The sequence below is a fragment of the Mizuhopecten yessoensis genome, unplaced genomic scaffold, assembly GCF_002113885.1.
Source record: "Mizuhopecten yessoensis strain PY_sf001 unplaced genomic scaffold, ASM211388v2 scaffold9561, whole genome shotgun sequence".
In the NCBI taxonomy this organism is placed as follows: Eukaryota; Metazoa; Mollusca; class Bivalvia; order Pectinida; family Pectinidae; genus Mizuhopecten; species Mizuhopecten yessoensis.
The window spans coordinates 803,196-823,924 of NW_018408109.1; the positions used below are offsets into that span (position 1 = coordinate 803,196).

General features: G+C 37.4%; 2 protein-coding genes across 2 annotated transcripts in view; both read right to left on the reverse strand.

Annotated features, from left to right (window-relative positions):
- The window catches only part of LOC110458370, a 49,451-nt gene extending 46,735 nt beyond the window's left edge, over positions 1 to 2,716 (reverse strand). The window contains exon 1 of the mRNA XM_021510038.1: positions 2,020 to 2,716. Coding sequence (XP_021365713.1) covers positions 2,020 to 2,103 — 84 coding nt within the window. The 5' untranslated portion in view covers positions 2,104 to 2,716. The remainder of the gene's footprint in view (positions 1 to 2,019) is intronic.
- A 7,471-nt stretch (positions 2,717 to 10,187) lies between these two features.
- The window catches only part of LOC110458380 (presenilins-associated rhomboid-like protein, mitochondrial), a 19,339-nt gene continuing 8,797 nt past the window's right edge, over positions 10,188 to 20,729 (reverse strand). Inside the window, exons 4-9 of the mRNA XM_021510047.1 lie at positions 16,533 to 16,671; positions 15,421 to 15,567; positions 15,084 to 15,154; positions 14,453 to 14,563; positions 13,238 to 13,335; positions 10,188 to 11,739 (exon numbers count right to left, since the gene is read on the reverse strand). Coding sequence (XP_021365722.1) covers positions 11,658 to 11,739; positions 13,238 to 13,335; positions 14,453 to 14,563; positions 15,084 to 15,154; positions 15,421 to 15,567; positions 16,533 to 16,671 — 648 coding nt within the window. The 3' untranslated portion in view covers positions 10,188 to 11,657. The remainder of the gene's footprint in view (positions 11,740 to 13,237; positions 13,336 to 14,452; positions 14,564 to 15,083; positions 15,155 to 15,420; positions 15,568 to 16,532; positions 16,672 to 20,729) is intronic.

The following is a 20,729-nucleotide window of genomic DNA, read 5'->3' on the forward strand; positions in this document are numbered from 1 at the left end:
AGGCAGGCTTGCAGAATGCGTAAGTATGTAGTTTTTGCTGTCCATTATATAGTATCAATGTTTGTTTGATGTGTGCAGCTCGATCCTTGTAAATTGAATCTAAAATGCAATAAAGTTGATTGATTGATTGGTTGTAATGAAATATCCCAAATGTAATGTACAACATTTAATAACGTTAATAGTAACCATCCGAAGTGATGAGACAACTGATTGTCAAAAATGTGGCGTTTTATACACAGATGTTACTAGTTATATACTACTAAATTGTTCTTATACGGAACATCTAAGAGACAAGTTTTTGTGCATCCTCGATATCCAGGGTTACGCTCACTTTTGCTCTCTACACCCCTGGAATATGTCATAGAAAAATTGAAGGTGCGAAGATAGCTGTTGGATTGGTCTCAGGTAAAAAAAAAACTGACCAATCGCAAGGCTGATACCTGTCCTTTGAAGATTACAAAGGAGAGACGCACGACTTCAAAGCCTGTAAATGTTTACCGCTAAGTGACCGCGATATTCTTTAGATGTACATCAAAGGATCGAACTAGTCTTCATGTCTAATCAACAAGGTGGCGCACACTGAGCCTTCAATTTTGCTATGACATATTCCAGGGGTGTAGAGAGCAAAAGAGAGCGTAACCCCTGGATATCGAGGATGCCCCCGGATATCGAGGATGGTTTTTGTGTAGTATTGCTAATGTATGCAATATTATGTTTCGCGTCTACCTCCACGGTCAATTTGACTATCAATTAGTTCATACATAATGTGGTGGAGAAATAGTATTTGATATAAGTAAACAAGATTTGGAAGAATTCATGTTATTATCCCTTTCATCTACAAAATGCTTATACTATCCTATAACTCTTAACATGTATTTCGAAACGACACATTTTTTCTATCTACATGTATATATCGATAATATGCTATTTCCCTGTACAAACTTTTCCCCAATGGTTTTTGTAGTTTTTACAACACTCGGTTGTTGTTCTGCCATGTAGTTAACACCTGTGTACATATTTAGCTGATGCTGTGTACATTTTCTTGCATATCATTCAGGTGTTCCTAAAATCTTATTCTCTTTTGTACAATATTATTTACAATTGTATGTATATATGCATCTTCAATATTGAAGGAATAAAAGAGAATAATAATAAAATAAAACATGCACCACTGCAGATGAAGGAAAACATTTTAGATAGATCCGTCCAGCAATGATGGATAACAAGAATTGTATAACGAAGGACAGACGGACGGACGGACGGACGGACGATTTGAATAGCCAATCATTTGATAGTTTGCAACGGTGCACCTAAATATCAGGAAAGTTACAAAATAAATGAACATATGAAAAACATGCTAATAAACAGATGGGAATTAGACACTCTAATGAAGAATATTCTACCAAAAATATATTCGCCACAACTAACTTATCCGGAATATTAAACAAAATAATACTCCATTTTCACGCATTCAGGCATATCCCTGTTCGCAGGCAATGGACAATATCAACATTTATGTTTTCGCGATTTAACAACTTTCACAAATTCAGCATTAAACGTTTTTGCAGCTAGTGTCTTTCGCGTTTTCGACGGCACAATTAACGGATTGATTAATTGAACATTAATGTATTCTTCAGCTACAGCATTACGAAATTCAATTTTACGAAATTATTAAAAAATACTTTACTCGTAACAAAGGGACATGAGACCAACCATCACTTTCACGACAATTACTTATTTACAACCCCGGACGTTTGTTGTTTACAGTGTTTCTTTGTTATATCCCGAAGCCAAACATTCCGATTTTCATTACAAGTTTATTCAAATTCTGTTTGCTTTCGGCAATGCTCACATGCAAAATATGATATGTTTTAGATTTGACAAACACATGTTATGTCAACTTCGTTTATTATTTCCTATGCTCAAGATAATCCGAAAAGAATTTTTAAAACATTTCTGGAATAAATTATGAAAAAAACCCACCTGATAACAATCTAATGTATATATATATATACTTACGAAGTCCGGATGTGAGGTAGACATCCTCGACTTTATAGTATTCCCGAACATCGAATCCATCCAGATATCCTCTTTATTCTTCATTATCTCTGTAGTAATACTCACCTGGACACAACTCCTTATTTGTGATGATTATCAAGTCAGACTTGAGATAATTTGACGAAATGCGAAAATTTCCCTTACTCATTCAGATGAGCACAGCTAAGTTAAAACACAAAACCTACAATTTACCCATGAAATCTGCTTCATCAACGTTAAGATTCCAATTGTTCCTAATCAACTTTTTCTTCGTCACGTTTTAGAATTACTCAGTTTTAGCTCCTTTACGACATTTACGAACAGCCTATGACATTAATTCACAAAGAGAAATTATTTACATCCCCATTGTTGATATATCTTCACTGCGAAATACACATTTGACTAGGTTATTAGGATTCCCCTCATATGATTACGATGGCCGCCTTATTCAACAGTAAGACGCGCCCGTTTGCCCAAGGAGACATCCGTGTCCTCGCCCAACCTTTGGGACAATTCGATATCCAGGCCACCACACGAAATATTTACAAATTATCTCTACGATTCCGTCACGTTGTCGTGTTGTCTTACCGGAAGGAATGTACGGTTAGTTAGTGTTTTATTGTTTTGATGTATCAATATTATGTAAATATTCCATTGGTTAATGGCTTTAGAGAGAGGTTTTGGGAGCCCGCGGCAGGCGATGGGTGGCTGTGAACGGTGTTATCTCGAGAAGGTATACTCATCTACATAGCTTTGATACTTTGTACATTTAACAGACATGCGTCATTCTTTGTATTCGTTTTGTTATTTCAAGACGTGAGACAATACAATGGTTTGATATTTAAAGTCAAACTAAATAATTCAAAAGGGAAAGCATTGCTTCGTCATATTAAATCCCGAGATGGAGGAGAGGTGGTCTAACAAAATGACATTTCCACAAGTTTATTAATGTATAAAATAACTGTTCTTGAATTTGGAAATGGGATATTGGATCCTTCAACACATCTTCCTCCTGGAAAAACATAAATGCTTACTTTTCCTGCACCGGATGTGGCACTCGCTATTCTTTTTCCTGTCAGGTCAAGGAAATTAATTTGGCCACCAACTCTGTAAACATATGAATATAATAAAGGTAACATTCCTATAGCGATTTTATATGAACCATCACACCATACGTTATCTACATGTGTATGAGTTTAACGTCCTCTCAATATATACAGACTGTATGGTCATATGATGACGGAAGCCTCAGAAAAAGAGCAAATACCGTTAGTGTTGAAATTACGCAGCATATCAGTTTTGGTTTCTTCAGTAACCCCTTACAATGAGGAATACCGACGATTCTGTAGGGAGCTCGACATTTGTCGCCACTTACAGCATGCAGTGGGATACAACGGGTCTGTTCTTTACTCCGAACCTGCAGTGGGGATCTAAAAGGCGAAGAAACTTCACATAACAATAAGTAACAAAATAGACAACCTACTCCCACAGACAATAGCTGTGATATAAGAGATCAACATACTCCCACAGACAATCCACAGACAATAGCTGTGATATAAGAGATCAACATACTACAACAGACAATCCACAGACAATAGCTGTGATATGAGAGATCAACATACTCCCACAGACTCCCACAGACAATAGCTGTGATATGAGAGATCAACATACTCCCACAGACAATAGCTGTGAAATGAGAGATCAACAGACTCCCACAGACAATAGCTGTGATATAAGAGATCAACAGACTCCCACAGACAATAGCTGTGATATGAGAGATCAACATACTCCCACAGACAATCCACAGACAATAGCTGTGATTACACCTTAAAACATGGTAATAAATACCTTATGCCAAAAATGTGGAAATCCAAATAGTCTTAAACACTGTTGAAACAGAGGGCAGGTGCGTAAAACTGCAATATATTTTTTAATTCATAATTAAGGGGTCTTCTATTCTGCCGTTGAGACATAATGTTTATATATGTACATGGTGATTTTGATATCGGTGGCGGACTTTTTCTGGACCTAACAGGAAATATACCGTTAGGAGCCACATGTGGTGAAAGAAACGTAAAAGATTTTAGAAGCACGTGGCTTTACCTATGTTTTCTTAAGTCGTTCAATTTTTTTTGGTAGTAGCTAATTATCGGTTCCTTTTTTGTTGTGTTATGGTATTGAATTTACTCCAGATGTGTTTTCGATGATATTATTTCGATAAATGCTTGTAAATAAACGAACGGTCAATTTGTTAACAGACACACCCCTACAGGTTGGGGATCAGGAAAAGAATACACGTGTTGTTACCTCCTGCATATATCGTAGGAGGCGACTAATGTTTGAACCCCCTGCAGAATTGGGGATTTGCCTTCATGTCCTCTATTTGGAGACATAAAAGCGACCAAAATTAATCTGCTGCATTATTGCAATATTTGGGATCTTTGTCTTTCTTTCTACTTGTGTCTGCTTTTTTATTCCCTGGCGCCGTGCTGTTGAGCGTTCGCTTAGGTGAGGAAGGCATTGGGTTCTGTCCCCAGGCCGGGACATACCTGAGTCCTTAAAATGGTAGTTGTTATTCCCTGCTTAACGTTCAGAATTAAGGGGAACGGCAACAACTGGTTCAACCGTTGTCAGTATAATGTGACCGGGTGGAATGCTGTGGTGGGGGCCTTCGGCATGACATTTCAGTGAGAAAGCACTATAAAGTCGGCATCAGATCCGCGCTATCACAAGGAGGCAAGCACACCAACATACCCTGTCTCCTGCATACACACACGCAAGCACGTATGAACTACACACATGGAAACACGTCCTTAAATGACCTTAGCTGTTTATAGGACGTTAAACAAAATTAAACCAAACCAGACTTCAGTATGCGAGCAAAGGACAAATAAGAACGTTTTAGAATAGTTCTTAACTTGTGTGGGTTACTGTCCCACTACAGGCAAAACATGGGGAAAAAATCCCTTGTAGTTCTTTGTACATACGGTAACCTCGCCTTCATTTCGTCAGGGTGCTACTGTTGATCAAGTAGTTCAGTAGATTAGAGCGACAGTACAATGACCTGTGGAACAAGGTTGGACACCTGGTCGGAGGTTGGACACCTGGTCGGATTGGACACCTGGTCGGAGGTCTTTGAATTGGAACACTCGGAACACTTTTTCCCGTAAAAGTTTAGCAGTTTGTTTCCCCATTTATCAAAGCTATGGTGGTGCTGACAAAAAGTTTCCGGTGCATATTTACATGTTGACAGTAGTGCAGGGTTCCTTTCAGTATTTAACCGTGTATTCTGTAGTTGTTTTTGTTTTCTCTGTCTTGAATCAGTACACGTCATTGTTACATTATTAGGATGTTCCTTCTGAAGAAATTGAATGGATGTATAGAATCAACTCATTCACCCCTGAAATTTCATAATGAACTATTCCAACCTTTGAATTGGAAGAGTTGAAATGTGTCTTCAGGAGTGAATGAGTTAATTTATTTGAAAGCCAAAGATAAATGTGACATGGTAAAAAATGTTCTTATTTTTCACAGTCAAATAACTGAATAGATATCGACTAAATCTCTCCCACATTCAACATACTTAGCAAACAAGCAATGGAGTGAAAAAGTTTCTTTCTTTATATTACTAACGCAAGTTTTCATCAAGAAAAGTATAAAACGACTTAGTACTAAGAACTAAATTCAGTGCAACTAGATTTCAGTAGAACTATCAAATCTTTAGTACCAACATTAACTTATCAAAAATCAAAAATTGGAAAAATAAGTTAGCATTTCGGAGTACGTGTTGTCATGTTAGAAAATGTCTGCAATACTTAATAAACATTTCAAAAAGGGGTTGTCTGCGCTTCCACCATACACTTTTCGATTTGTAAAAGCATACCCTCACTTACGTGAGAGTAAAAGTGATAAACGTATCATGTTATCATGCCAGTAAAGTTTCTTTAAATCAATTAAAACAAAAGGATATGATAAATCGCGTTATTACATTCGTATATTGAACTGCTTGAAAACCATTTCCTTGACTGTTACCTTTCGTTTCCGTTGTAGGAGGCTTTTGGTTATTTTCCTGGTAAGTGTTTGTTTTTCTAGTAGGTTGACGGTGATTTGCCTGGTAGATCTTGTGTTGTTCATCTGGTATGTTGTGTTTTATTTATCAGGTTAAGTTATTTGCTGTTTTCATGGTACGGGGGCCGCGGTGGCCAAGTAGTAAGGCGTCGGACATTCTGCTACCACTAGCCCTCCACCACTGCGCCGCGGGTTTCGAGACCTACTTGGGGCAGTTGCCAGGTATTGGCCGTAGGTCGGTTGGATTTTCCCGGGAACCCCGACACGTTTTTAAATGACCATAGCTGTTATTAGGACGTAAACCACAAACAAACTAAATGTGTTCCTGGTACAAGGATGACAGCTCCATGATGCGTTATACGTCAGGTACGTTGTCGGTTGCTTCCCTAGTATTTTGTATTTTGATTTCCTGGTAGGTTGTCAGTTATTTTATTTTCCTGTTAGGATTTCAGTGGTTTGAACGGCAGATTGTTTATTATTTTGGCGAAAGGTTTTTATTTTCAGGTGGCTTGGTATTTTTTTGGTAGGTTTTCAAATCTTCCTGGTAAATTGCTATGTTCCTGGTGTATTGGTAATTCCTTGCAGGTTGTTATTTTCCGAGCAGTTTGTTATTTTCCTAGTAAGTAGATATTTTCCTCGTAGTTTATCATCATCCTGGTCGGTTTCTATTTCTTGGTAGCTTGCTGTTTTCCTGGTAAATTGCTATTTCCTGATAGTTAGTTTTTATTAGGTAGTTTATTGTTTTTCTGGTAAATTGCAATTTTTCTGGTAGGTTGTTATTTTCCTTGTAGGTTGTCATCGTCCTGTAGGTTGTTATTTTCCCGATAGGTTACCATTTTCCTGTAGTTTTTTCCAAGTTGGGTTGATATTTTCCTGGTAGTTTTACTGGTAGGTTTGTCATTTCCCTGTAGGTTGTTATTTTCCTGATAGGTTACCATTTTCCTGTAGTTTTTTCCCAGTTGGGTTGATATTTTCCTGGTTGGTTGTTATTTTCCTGGTTTGTTGGTATTTTTCTGGTTAGTTTGCTTAATATTAATAATTTGAGGTTCTTATGTAGGTCGTCTCAAAGCGGTTCACAAATTATTATTCGTGGTTTTAGGGCCTTTGCAACCAGCCAATACCGTTCTGAACTCCCTAGGAAGCATACAGCCGTTGTTGCCATTTCGGCGCTCACAGCTAGCATTCAACAATTCTAGCACTGCCCAACCACGTACTCATTTACAGCTGAGTACACCTGAACAAACAAAGTATCGTGCTGAAAGATACAACAGTGCCGTGCCGTGACTCGAACCCGCAACCCTTCGGTTACGAGACTGGCGTACGCGTCCTACAACTAGACTACCGTGCCTCCTAAAGCCTTTCTAAAGCCTCACAATTGGAAGCCTTACACTGACTTCCTCTGCATGGTAAGTCGGATCGGTAGAAAACGGCATTTCAACATTAAACAAGAGGCCCAGAGGGCCTGTACCGCTCATCTGTTTCTTTTGTTACATGAAACTGACATTTAGGTAACTTTAGACCAAATTTGGTAACTAGATCACAAGACATTTTAACATCTCTTAAAAGGTTCTTCAGATATTATTTGAAATTTTTAAGCTTTAACCCACGGTGACCTTTGACTCCGGCTAGCACTTAAAGTTGACCTTTGACCTCATAACTGTAATTTAGAAAACGTTTCACACATCTGGTCTACATAACATACCCAAGTATTATGACTGAAGTCCAAATGGTTCTTAGGATATTGTTGTTTTAAGTTTTTAACATATTTGACCCCTGTGACCTTGAAACTAGATCAAGGTCATTTTAATGAGGACACTGTATAGGACTCCATCCAAGGTACCTACTGGCCAAATATCATGACCCTTGGTCTTATGGAACTTTAGAAGAAGATTGTTAAAGCTTTTAACCCATGTTGACCTTTGACCCTCGACTAGCACTTAAATTTAACCTTTGGCCTCATTACTGTAATTCAGAAAAAGATTTTCACTGCTGGTCTTCATAACATACCCAAGTATCATGACTCTAGTCCAAATTATTCTTAGGCTATTGTTGTTTGAAATTTTTAACATATTTGACCCATGTGACCTTTAAACTAGGTCAATGTCATTTTAATGAGGAAAATTAATAGCACTCCATCCCAGGTACCTGCTGGCCAAATATCATAACCCAAACTCCTCCAGTTATTCAGAAGAAGTTGTTCAAAAGAAAAAGTTGACCGATGGATGACGGACGTCTCATCGAGCTAGGTGAGTTAAAAATACAAATATAGTAGACAAATAAATATTTCTTACTTTGTTTTTTTCAGGAAAATCATATTTAAATAAAATTAAATCATTTATACTGTTTGGTTCAGAATTCTAGGTAAATTAAATGCAATTTGTGAAAACTGCAAGCATCTTTAGAAAGTAGTAGCATTAATGTTAATGCACCTTAACGAAAATATACAGATTTAAGATGTTTTGATAAAGAAGATATTTAGAAACACAAGATTTCCTTTCACTATCAGGGGGAAAATACAGTGTAATCTGGTTAATCTTTGATTTAAGTGACTTTGAAATGTCTGGATAACTGGAACAAATGTTAAAAGGAAAATGATATCTGTCCTCGACAAAACCATATCTAGATAATGCGGATAATGTGACAGTGTGACAACAGAATTTTGTGGTGGTTGAATAGTTCAACAAATGGATAAATGGTGACTGTACAGACGAAAATTTGATTGGTGGTTGCTGAATAATATGACAACTGAACTGGTAGTAGGTAGAAAGTGTGACAACTGAATTAGGGTTGTCTTTGATAGGGGGAAAACTTGAATAGCAGTGACTGCACTGTGAGAGAAATGGGCTAGTATTGGGTTCAGTTGCATGCTAATCATTACAAAAATTTGGTTGGGTTTGTTTGTGTTTTAGGCCCTATTAACAGCTATGTAAGGACATGTCAGGCTTAAGTGGTGAAGGAAAACTAGAGAACAGAGAAAAACCCACTGAGCAGTTGCCAGTACTGCCGACTGTCACACATAAACCTCGAAAGTGTGGAGGGCTAGTGATTGTAGAGGGTCACCCACCTTAACCACTCAGCCGCCATGGTCCCCTGTACTGCCAACTGTCCCACATAAGCCTCGAAAGTGTGGAGAGCTAGTGATTGTAGAGGGTCACCCACCTTAACCACTCAGCCGCCATGGTCCACTGTACTGCCAACTGTCCCACATAAGCCTCGAAAGTGTGGGGAGCTAGTGATTGTAGAGGGTCACCCACCTTAACCACTCGGCCGCCATGGTCCCCTGTACTGCCGACTGTCCCACATAAGCCTCGAAAGTGTGGAGGGCTAGTGATTGTAGAGGGTCACCCACCTTAACCACTCAGCCGCCTTGTTCCCCTTTTCTGCCGACTGTCCGACATAAGCCTCGAAAGTGTGGAGGGTTAGTGATTGTAGAGGGTAACCCACCTTAACCACTCAGCTGCCATGGTCCCCTGTACTGCCGACTGTCCGACATAAGCCTTGAAAGTGTGGAGGGCTAGTGATTGTAGAGGGTAACCCACCTTAACCACTCAGCCGCCATGGTCCCCTGTACTACCGACTGTCCGACATAAGCCTCGAAAGCGTGGAGGGCTAGTGATTGTAGAGGGTCACCCACCTTAACCACTCAGCTGCCATGGTCCCCTGTGTTACAAGAAGCACAATGGTTTGCCCTTTGTTATGATATAATGAATGAGAGTCTGAAACAACTGACTACCTCCATTTAAATATTTTTGATGGCACCACACCAATAAAAAAAACGCTAAAAGGAGTCAGTTATTTCAGGCTTACTGAATCATAACCACTTAAGATAAAACAAATGTTTTATCAATAGTTTGTGTCTTCTGAACTTTAATTGAGATAATTCATCAAAAAGGAAATACTGCATACCGGGAAATTTTCGTATCAGTTAACTTTCACGACAGTGAAAATATCGCATAACATACCATATATAGTACTGACATGAGAAAGGAGAACAGAACACTGCGCGAAAACGTATTATACCAGTAAAGGGCGAAAACTTGACGGGTGACGGGACAAAAGTTGAAATAACACAAACAAATGTACATAGGTTTATTTCCCTGCTTTAATTTTATGTCATTTTTAAATCATTCCTCAATAAAATTTCAAAAAGGATTTTGTGAAAAACTGATTCTTTTAACCATCCCTGTCCCGCAGCACTGTGGTTCTTTCTATATGCAGCAACCTCCCCTACTCCTATAACATAAGAGGCCGCTGGTCAGCTTTTTTTCTAACGGATATGATTTTGTCGACTTTGACGCCGCCTGTCAAAAGCAAACCTCTAACACTGTTGGAGTATAACCTCTTTTGACCTTCCTTTCAGATATAACTGTAGAACAATTGAGCCCTGGACACACACTTTTGTCGACAGGTAGCTCAATCGGTTAAGCAGTCCGAAGTTCAGTGTTCAAATCCAGGTCTAGCCTTATGGTGGGGTTTTTTACACTCAGAACACTGTTGTTGGTTATATAAACAGTACAATATCTGAAGTCCAGGGTTCGAATCCCGGTCGAGACCCGCAGAAATTTTACACTCAAAACACTGTTGTTGATTATATTTCCTTTATTTCATCTTTATCAATTTGTCATAAAATTCCCAAAAGGTACGGTTTTGTTTTCTGAAATGATTGATCAAAACTATATTTGTGCCTGAAAAATCAATTTCCAATGCATAACTTCAGTTAATGTCAGTGGGTTGGTGATCCTTAAGAACAAAAACAAATAAACACACATTTTATAATTATGATTGATAAAATTCCCAATTATCAATATCCCTATCCCCCTTTAAGAACTTTAGAGAAATTACCCTGTAAACAAACTTGAACTCATTCACCCCTGAAGACACATTTGAACTCTTCCAATTCAAACGTTGGAATAATTCATTATGAAATTTCAGGAGTGAATTGGTTAGCAATAACAGCTCAAAATCATAAATAACACATGCTAACTTATTCCTTGGTTACAGTCATAGAATATTTGCTTCAATGCTATCAAGAAATCAAAGTGGATTATGATATTCAAAACAAAATAAAAGCACTTAATTATGTCATTGTATAATTTTCCCCAGTAAATCAAGATTAGAATTCTTTAATTCTTATATTTAGTTTTCACCATCAATGCAGTCTTTGGATGTGCATGGAGACCTGACATAAACTTGTGGAACGTTTACATAGACTGATGACCTGTGTAGGGCAGGCACCAACACTATTCCTAATCTTACTTCAATTTGGTATGTTTATGGTGTAAAGAAAGGGTTGTACTGATTTGATAGAGGTATTTTTGTTGCTCCACAAACTTTTAAGCAAACCACCAGACATTTAACACAGAAAACCCTCCTCCTCCTTGGAAGTCTGCCATCGACTTCACTGTCAAATTAACCTCAGTTCTTTGTTGACGCTCACCACTTTAGAGCTTTCCTTTCAATTTCGGCCGCTCGTACAGAACATCAGAAGTTTTATGCAGAATTCATCCTCCACACTTCTGTCATTTGCTGACCACAGTTTTGATGGAGAAGATCTACTCCCTAAATTTTCTCCACTTATTGATTACCAGGTATCTCCGATTCCAGATCAATTCTCGGCCATACCTTGCATACAAACTGAAAATAATACAATTTCATTTTGTTAGCACATTGTTATTAGGGGGGAACATTGTACAGCGAAACCTTAATACACTGCCGCCATTTGTCAAGAGAAATATCAGCATTATGAGGGGGCTCAGGTGATAAATTGCGAGAAACAGATAAAGGAAATCTTAAGAAAAAGAGCAACAGGGGCCTTGAAATATATTGGAAGGAAACAAGGTGGTAAAAGGAACTAGTGCCATTATATCAATGTTGTACTGTACATCACATTGGAATATCTAGGATGCATATTTTCATTTTTTTTTATTTAGCTCTGTTTTTTTATCACATACATGTGTGAGAAATACCAACCCTTGGGAAACCTAAGCAAATCGACAGAATGATGAGAATGAGGAGTTGCATTCACCCATTATCTGTACCCAGAGAAAACCAAACCTTTCATGTCTGACTGGGGAATCAAAACCTCCCATCTTGACTAAAATTTAGTATGTTATCCAGTGCGCTACCTGACAGTCGTGTTAATTTAACCCTATAATAGCTCTATGCCTCTTTTCCCATCCATCACCCTGCTGATATTGTACAGTCAAACTTCCATCAATCAAACTTCAAAGATTTGAATTTTCCATCGGTGTCGAACTTCTGGCAAAGTCTGGAGGTTTTTCCTTAAATGATTTTTCTGCGGTTTCAAATTATAATTAAGGTCTGTTCATTATGAAAACATTTAAAATTCTTATAAACTGAAGTGTACAAAATGACCTGTAGTTAAACACAGGCACAAGCTTCTGAAATTTAATTGATACTCAAAGAAATGTTGAACTTTATAAGATTGCCATGTAAAACTACAGTGTACTTCATAAACATGCTAGTATTATTGCTGTAAATCAATTAAATATAGATTCTAAATAAAATTTACTAGACTGCATTACATATTTTCAGAATCACTTTCGGTCTATGTAATATATTTGCGAGTCGAAGTCCTGATGCTTCAATTTTTTCTCAATGGTCCCACAAAAATCGAAGTTTCAATGTATGTTTGTTTGACTGAAAAGATTGAATGAAGTCTTGTTTAGGGGTCCCTGTCTTACTGCTGGCGCAACACTAGAGAGTTCCACTGTAGTTATTCACACATACAGTAACCTCCCCTTAATTTCATCATGGCTATCACTGTAGGCTGTAGCGTAATTGGGTGAGGGTACTTCCCTTGACAAGATGGCTCAGTTGGTTGAAGTGACAGAAAATTATCTGAGGTCCAGGCATCAAATTGGTCCGGCCTCAGATAATTTTTACATTCAGAACACTATTGTAGGTAACTTTTTGTTTCTTTCATGTTTATTATTTCATTTCATAAAAGTAACCCGAGGAGAGGTTTTCTTTTCAGAAATGATTTATCAAAGGTAAAGACATGTCGGATCAAAGTTTCAGATGCATATTTACAGTTTTTGGCATTGGTACGGGGATCCTTAAATTAAATTAGAGAGAAATAATATGACATCAAAATAATAATTGTACTCACTATCCAAACAGTAAGCCTCCCAGATGGGCTGCGTGATCAAGCCTTCTCCAGCCAAGGATCAGGCCCAATGTGTCCATGCAAAGGATAAACTTGACGCCCTGCCAAGAAAGTATCAAAATGTTTGTGCCTGTGTACATGCAATGTCATACTATGACTGCAAATGGAGTAATGATTTATGTACATAATTTCTATTAATTTGATTCACTCGTATATATGCAAAACTGAATCTTCAAATAACTACTTCACTTATTGATGTTTGACATAAATAAATGTGTTTATCGTCGTTTGTCTTTGAGTTCCATGTACCAAGGGAGATCATTTCGTGTCCAAGATGGCAGTCTGCCAGAATCGTCGATCTTTTCATGAAAAAAACTTGAAATTGCTTATACCTATGTAGTTTGTGCACCCCCCACTTTGGGTATTAAATTTCTGAAAAAAAGTGCACAAATTACATGGGTTTTTACGGTAATCAAAAACTGATTTTCACATAAATGTATTTAATATTCCTCACACAAACAGGAGATATTTGTTACCATTACATTCTGAGTAGCTGTGTGTATGGAATGTTTTCTGTGCTACTATGGTAGTCTTACTGTATCCATGACGATTGCTTTTCTACCATTTATAATAAAATTCTTACCACATTCACAGTGTATGTGTTTTCAGTTTTATTTTGGTATTCTTACTGTAACCACAGTTTAAGTTTTCAGAATTCATACCCTACCAACATCCGCAGAATAGGTTTTCAGTGTTGTTTTGGTACTCTTACCATATCCACGGAACATGTTTTCAGTGTTGGCAATGGAATTCTGACTATATATCTGTCGAGTACATTTTCAGTGTTATTTTGGCATACTTATCGTATCCACAGATCATGTTTTCAACCTTTACAAATAAATTCTTACTTTTTTTTTTACAGACTATGCTTTATTTAGTTTTAGTGTTACTATGTCATTCCTATCGTATCCACAGATCATGTTTTTAACCTTTACAAATAAATTCTTACATTTTCTGTTTTTTTACAGACTATGCTTTAATTAGTTTTAGTGTTACTATGTCATTCCAATCGTATCCACAGATCATGTTTTCAACCTTTACAAATAAATTCTTACTTTTTCTTTTTTACAGACTATGCTTTAATTAGTTTTAAAGTTACTATGTCATTCCTATCGTGTCCACAGAGTATGTTTTCAGTGTATACTAAGGTATTCTTACCGTATCCATGGAGAAGCTGTGTGGCAACACCATGCTAACGAAGGGAACGTGTAGCCTGGCTTCAGGTACCATATGGGCTAACATTCCAAAAATGGCCATTATAGCTCCAGACTAAAACACAAAATAAATGATATTTTTCTGTAGGCTGTTGTAAACAGGATAGATATCACAGCAGTGATGCCTTTCACAAAGCACTGTATATAGTTTGGAGGTGACAAATTCCATCCTTGACAGTGAAACGCTGCCGTCATTAATCCAGAAATGTTTTTTTGCATTATAAAGGGGTTTGGTGATAAGTTGAAGGAAACTTGTAAAGGAACTCTGAAAAAAGGATATAAAAGGATATTTTGTTATGTTGTCAGTAAGCGAGGTGGTAAATAAAAAAAGGGGGTATTATATCAAGACTTTTCAATAGTAACTGTTAAGAATTAAAACTCAGCACATTTACACAATCACATGTTAGTACATCAATATAATTGAGCACCAAGAGAGGGGGATATGTTTATTGACTTACAGCATCAATGGGGGGTGGGGGGTTGTATATATAGTATATACTTATACAGCACCGGGGGTTTAAGGATGATTATGTACTAACAGCACCAATGAGGGGGGGAGAGGTATAGATACTTACAGCACCAAGACTTCCAATAGGGATGACTCTGGCAACTTTGTTTATCTGACTAAAAAGACAGGAAACCACCCCTACAAAAAATATTATTATTATTAAAAACTGTTGTTATTCAGAATGTCACCGTGAAATTTTAGCTCACCCATCATTGAATACCTGTAAGATCATGTGATGACAAAGGGTCTATTGTCAGCCCATCCTGACTCAAAACAAATGACCTTTTCCCCCGTGAAACATGATTTATCTCGCGGAATAAAAACAAATGTGTTTCCGTACAATGGCAATAAATGTATGTAAATGCATCTCTATAATTATATGAACTAAAGTGGAGAGAACTCACCTGCACTAAGGTACACAGCCATAAACTGTTCACGTCCCAGTTTTGAGGCAATGTCCTTGAATGACCAGAACACATACATGTTAATGGAGATATGCACCAAGTGCATATGACTGAAGGAAGACAGGAGCATCGAAATGCGAGGGTTCTCTGTGGAATAAACAAAACAGTCATTTATAAGATTTATACAAAAAGTGGCCCAGAGGACATGTATCGGTCACCTGGATATCTAAACAATCCTGGCCAAAAATGTTCTCGTTAAAAAGCATTATTGAAAACATTTCCCATTTTGGGCTCAATCTCTCAATACCAAGGGGGACAACGCCCTTGAATTTATTACCAGGTTCAAAAAGGGACAACAACATAATTTATTTTTGAAATGATTGTCTTGCAGCAATGATCGATCACACACAAACACTTACAAAAAGAAGTCATTTGGGGGAGTTTGCTGAAGCAGAAGATGATGACGGCCACTGTGCCGTCCTACATGCTATATACCCTAGCCTTTAGTAAGGGTGAGCTCATAAACTAAACCCATAGGCAAGCCATACAAGTTCATCTAAACCAAAACTTTAACTTTTGCCAACACGTCAAAATTTACTTTATTGGCAATGATATCTCATTTCCATAAAAATTTACCTAGTGTATTATTGTTTTCACTAAAGTTTGGTTTGTTTGTGTTTTACGTCCTATTAACAGCTATATATGGTCATTTAAGGATGTGCCAGGTTTTGGTGGTGGAGGAAAGCCGGCGTTCCCGGAGAAAAACCACCGACCTACGGCCAGTACCTGGCATTTTGCTTAAATAAAAACATTATCTGTAGTCATCATGTAATGATTAAGTCCAATATTTATCATTTAACCTATTCACCCCTAAAGTCACATTTGAACCTTACCAACTCAAAGACTAGGCAAGTCCAGTTTAAAAATGTACCTTGCCATTCATTTACTGTGTTTATGGTGCAACCTATTTTGTGTTTCAGAATTACACTTTCGTGGTCAATGTTACTAAAACTAGAACCTTGGCTTTGAGGTAGGAGTATTGGACAAATAAGTAACAAGTCCTTATTTGGCAATGAAAAAGGGCCATAACTCTGCCGAAAAGCAAAACTTACGATTTAGTAACAAAAAATATCTTTCCATAGTTGATGCGAAACTCGGTACCTTCCACAACATAAATACGGCAATGTTAGCAGCAATGATTCCAGCGACCAACTTGTGGCCTGGTGGTATTTGGCTCCATATATGATCCATCTTTATGAACAAACAAAAATGTACATGGACTTATCATGATCAGAATGGTTAAATTATGACATCACATAAACAACTCTACACAATTTTTGATATGAAGCATTATAGTTACCAATATAATACAAGACCAGCAGAAAATTATATATAAAATTATCTCAGTTTCTGTCGAGTGACCTACAATATTTGCCATAATAAGCACCCAGGGCATTTACAAATAAGCTTAAATGGGAGCACTTATTAAGATAACAAGCCATTCGGATTGATAAGTCTTGTCTGTACCCACTTTGACCATCAATGCACATATCAGTGAAATAAATTCAATGTAGACGACATTTGAAATGACATGTCTGGTGACTGATTGGTCCAAGTTTGGTTGGTCTAGCGCTTATAGTTTCAGAGAAACTAACTTTAACACAACAAGAGGCCCATGGGCCTTAATTTTTATATATATATATATATAACGGTCACCTGAGTTCTGATATATTTATACAGAGAGTTGATTTTTGTTTTAAAAACATGAACAGAAATATTATTCAAAGTGACAAAAAACAATAAAACCACCTTATTCAATATCTAGCATACAGATTTAAGACTGAAAAGTATTTGAATCTAGTACCTCTGATTCTAAACAAAGAAAATGAAGAAATTTTAGCACACTGACTCCTTTGGGCCCCACCCTATAGCCCTTGGGTGTAGGGCTGGCTCAAAATTTTCAAAGTATCAAACTGTCAACTCAGGGTTATAATTCCAATCAAGTTATCAACATGTAATATTCCAAGTATCATTTGTCATTATAAACCATAATAAATATTGCCTACCCCCCTCCCCAGGGTGAAACGTGAGACCCCAGGGTCAAGAAATTCACAATTTTGGTAAAGCACATTAAGACCCTTCAATCTATGAAGAGTATTTGATTCTACCATACCTGGATCTTGAGAAGAAGATTTTTGAAATTTTAGTCAATTCAACCCTTAGGCACCTGGGGGCATGGGGACCATATTATTCACAATTATGGTTGACCTTTGGCCATGGAAGGTTTTCTGCAAAATTTCATTGAAATTGGTTCAGGGGTTTCGGAGAAGAAGTCGAAAATGTTAATTGTTTACAGACGGACGATGACGGACAAAAGGCGATCGCAATAGGTCATTTGAGACTTTGTCTCAAGTGAACTAATAACTTAATGTTGATGGAGATGCTGACAAAGTCAAAGGACCATGAAAGGTAGGCCACATCCAGCATTTGATGCTTGGGTTGAGATGTACTACCTAAGATGCATCTATGGTCCAAGTTTGGTTGGTCTAGCACTTATACTTTCAGTGAAACTAACTTAAACGCAACAAGCAAATTTGTGGAATTTATATCCCCCGCTTGCAGGACATCTTGTAGGTTAACATTATTGAGGTTAGGTTTAAACATGTGAGCATCGTGCTGTTGAGACATAATGTATAGCTTGAAAATTGAAGAGAAAAAAAAAGCCCTATACCTCATTGATTATCCGTATATATGCACAAATCACATCGGTTGGCAAACCTAGCATGAGTCGGATGGGAATTTGGTTGAAACATCTGACCAATATCAACAGCAATTATCACACGAAACCAAAGACTGGGCCATATCTCTGCCAAATGGAGTCTGACTGCTTGGCAAACTTGGCCGAGCCCTTAATGCATTGAACCCTGTACATGTTACTAAGTTTGAAGAAAATCGGATTATATTTGCGAGAGTAAATGAACAGAAACGGTAGATAATGACGTTTTTCGTTCTTCAAGGGGCCATAACTCCGCCAAATAAAGTCCGCTGAGAGTGGTCATCAAACTTGGCCGGGGGATAAAAACTTAATGTTGATGCCGCCATTGTCAGAAAACCAACACCTTAGTCTCGCTTCAGCTACTTAGTGGCGACGAGACAATAAAATGTGAGTTATAATAGAATAAGTTGTACAATTTCAAACATTGTTACAGTATAACAGGACATTCAAGCGTGGCTGGAGGTTTGGATATCAAATGTTTCATCAGCTTCAGGGGAAGTCCAGCCATGTAAGTGTAAACTTGTACAGTACTGTAAATCAGTGACTGAGCCTGATCAGGGCCCATCTTCATGAAACAGTTCTCATGATCAAGCATGGATTCTGTTCACGAGACCTAATTAATAATTATCATTAATCAAATAACTATAAATAAACTATACATTAGAAAACTAAATTTATCGTTATGGATGAAGAAATAATCAAACTCTCCATAACATGTCTTTAGCACTTTCATCTCTTCAAGGAGATGTTTCAGATTGTTTATTGAAAGGAAATATTATTAAATTCTTGACAATATGTCTTAAACAGTTTCATCTTTATCCCCATTGCAAAAAAAAGTGCTGAAGACATATTGTTCAGAAAATATATCATACACTCCAATTAGTCAACACCAAACTTGGGATTACCTGCGATGCCTCAAAAGGAACAGGGGGATTAGCCATCTCTAAACATAGATATATATGTATCCTTACTCTACAATGTAGCGTCCAGTACTGTGATGTTATTGTATCTGGCACTAATACCTACTGCTACTGCTAAACTCTTCAACCAAATTATGATTGCTTCCTGCTATCTGTTTCCCTGCTCGACCGAATCGATTCAGATTAATTTCCTCCCCTTGTCCGACTCATCCGTCCCCCTTGGCAACCCTATAGCTATTTTTTTATTTCTTCCTCCTGTTTAGGTTGTGTTGGAAATGGAAACAAATCCCTACAGAGAATTTTCCTAAATTTCTGCGGAAAAATTTGTATCTATGTGGATAAGTGTTACTGAAACTTTTCATTGTCAACTGAATTGTGATAGTGTTTCATCGATTTTTGCTATACCAATAGCTCAGCCAGGCCCATATCCATTATCAGCATTCTCCACTTTGCTGTTCAAACGGTTTACTTTTCTTGATTGCATTATCAGTGATTTTTGTGAGAGTTTAACTTTTCTCCAGGCGATTCCTGAATATAAATTTATTTTCCAAATGTTGATGAGTCCCATTTCTATGGGCGATATATATGTAGTGGGTTCTAAATATGCATGCATTTCCCTCAGGAAAAGCAGGAATCAAGGGTTCAAATAGGTGTACATTTGTAACCATTGTTATTTGCCTATTTACATTGTTTTAGCAACTTGTTGGTTGTGGAACACCTCCCTCTTATACTGCTTCCCCCCCACATTTTTAATTTCATTTTTTTTTCATACCATTGCAGAATGCAACACACTGCCAAAATTAAAGTGACAACATTTCAAATCCCCTAAAATCTTCGTCTGTATAACATCCAAGTAACGGTTCTGTGATACAAATAATGTTTGGCTCAAAGCCGTACGAAAGATTATGATTTAACACTAAGTAAGGAAAATAAATAATGCTACTGTATTCAACATAATTAGCACTCCTCCCCCTTGTTCAGGAGGAAATGATCACAGCTTGACTTCCTTTGAACCCTAAAGTTGATGAACAACTTTATTTGCAAAGCTTCAGCCACACTTGAATGTTTATAATGTCCTTTGGTGATAACAACTTTTTCAATCTTAAGTCACATTTTATTACCCTATTAAGTACACACACACACACCCAAGTCATTTTTAAGCACCCAGGGTGCTAATTACTGTGTTTACAGTATGTGATGGCCTCAAATACTTTGCAAATTATATTGTCCCCAGGCCTCACTTTCACCGTTAAATGTCTTAGCTTACATAATTAATAAAGTTCCCCAATGTTGCTGATAGAGGGCTTATCAGGAGCCATACTTAATTCAGTGTATTCTTTCATCCTTAATTTTGTCAGACAGTGATGCAGAAATGCAGCATTATAAACACTCTAATAACTGGCATACTTGTGTAACAGACTATCCCCTGTCCCTCCTTCACTGAAAGAAACCAGCTATAATTACAATAAGTTTATATAATAATCCTAATTATTTTGTAAATGACCCTAGCGACTAAACAACAACTGTTCTGAGTACATCTTGACTAAATTAGATGAACAGACCACATGGGCTTTGTGAACAATGCTTACTTGCCGAAATAAACGCAATTTAAA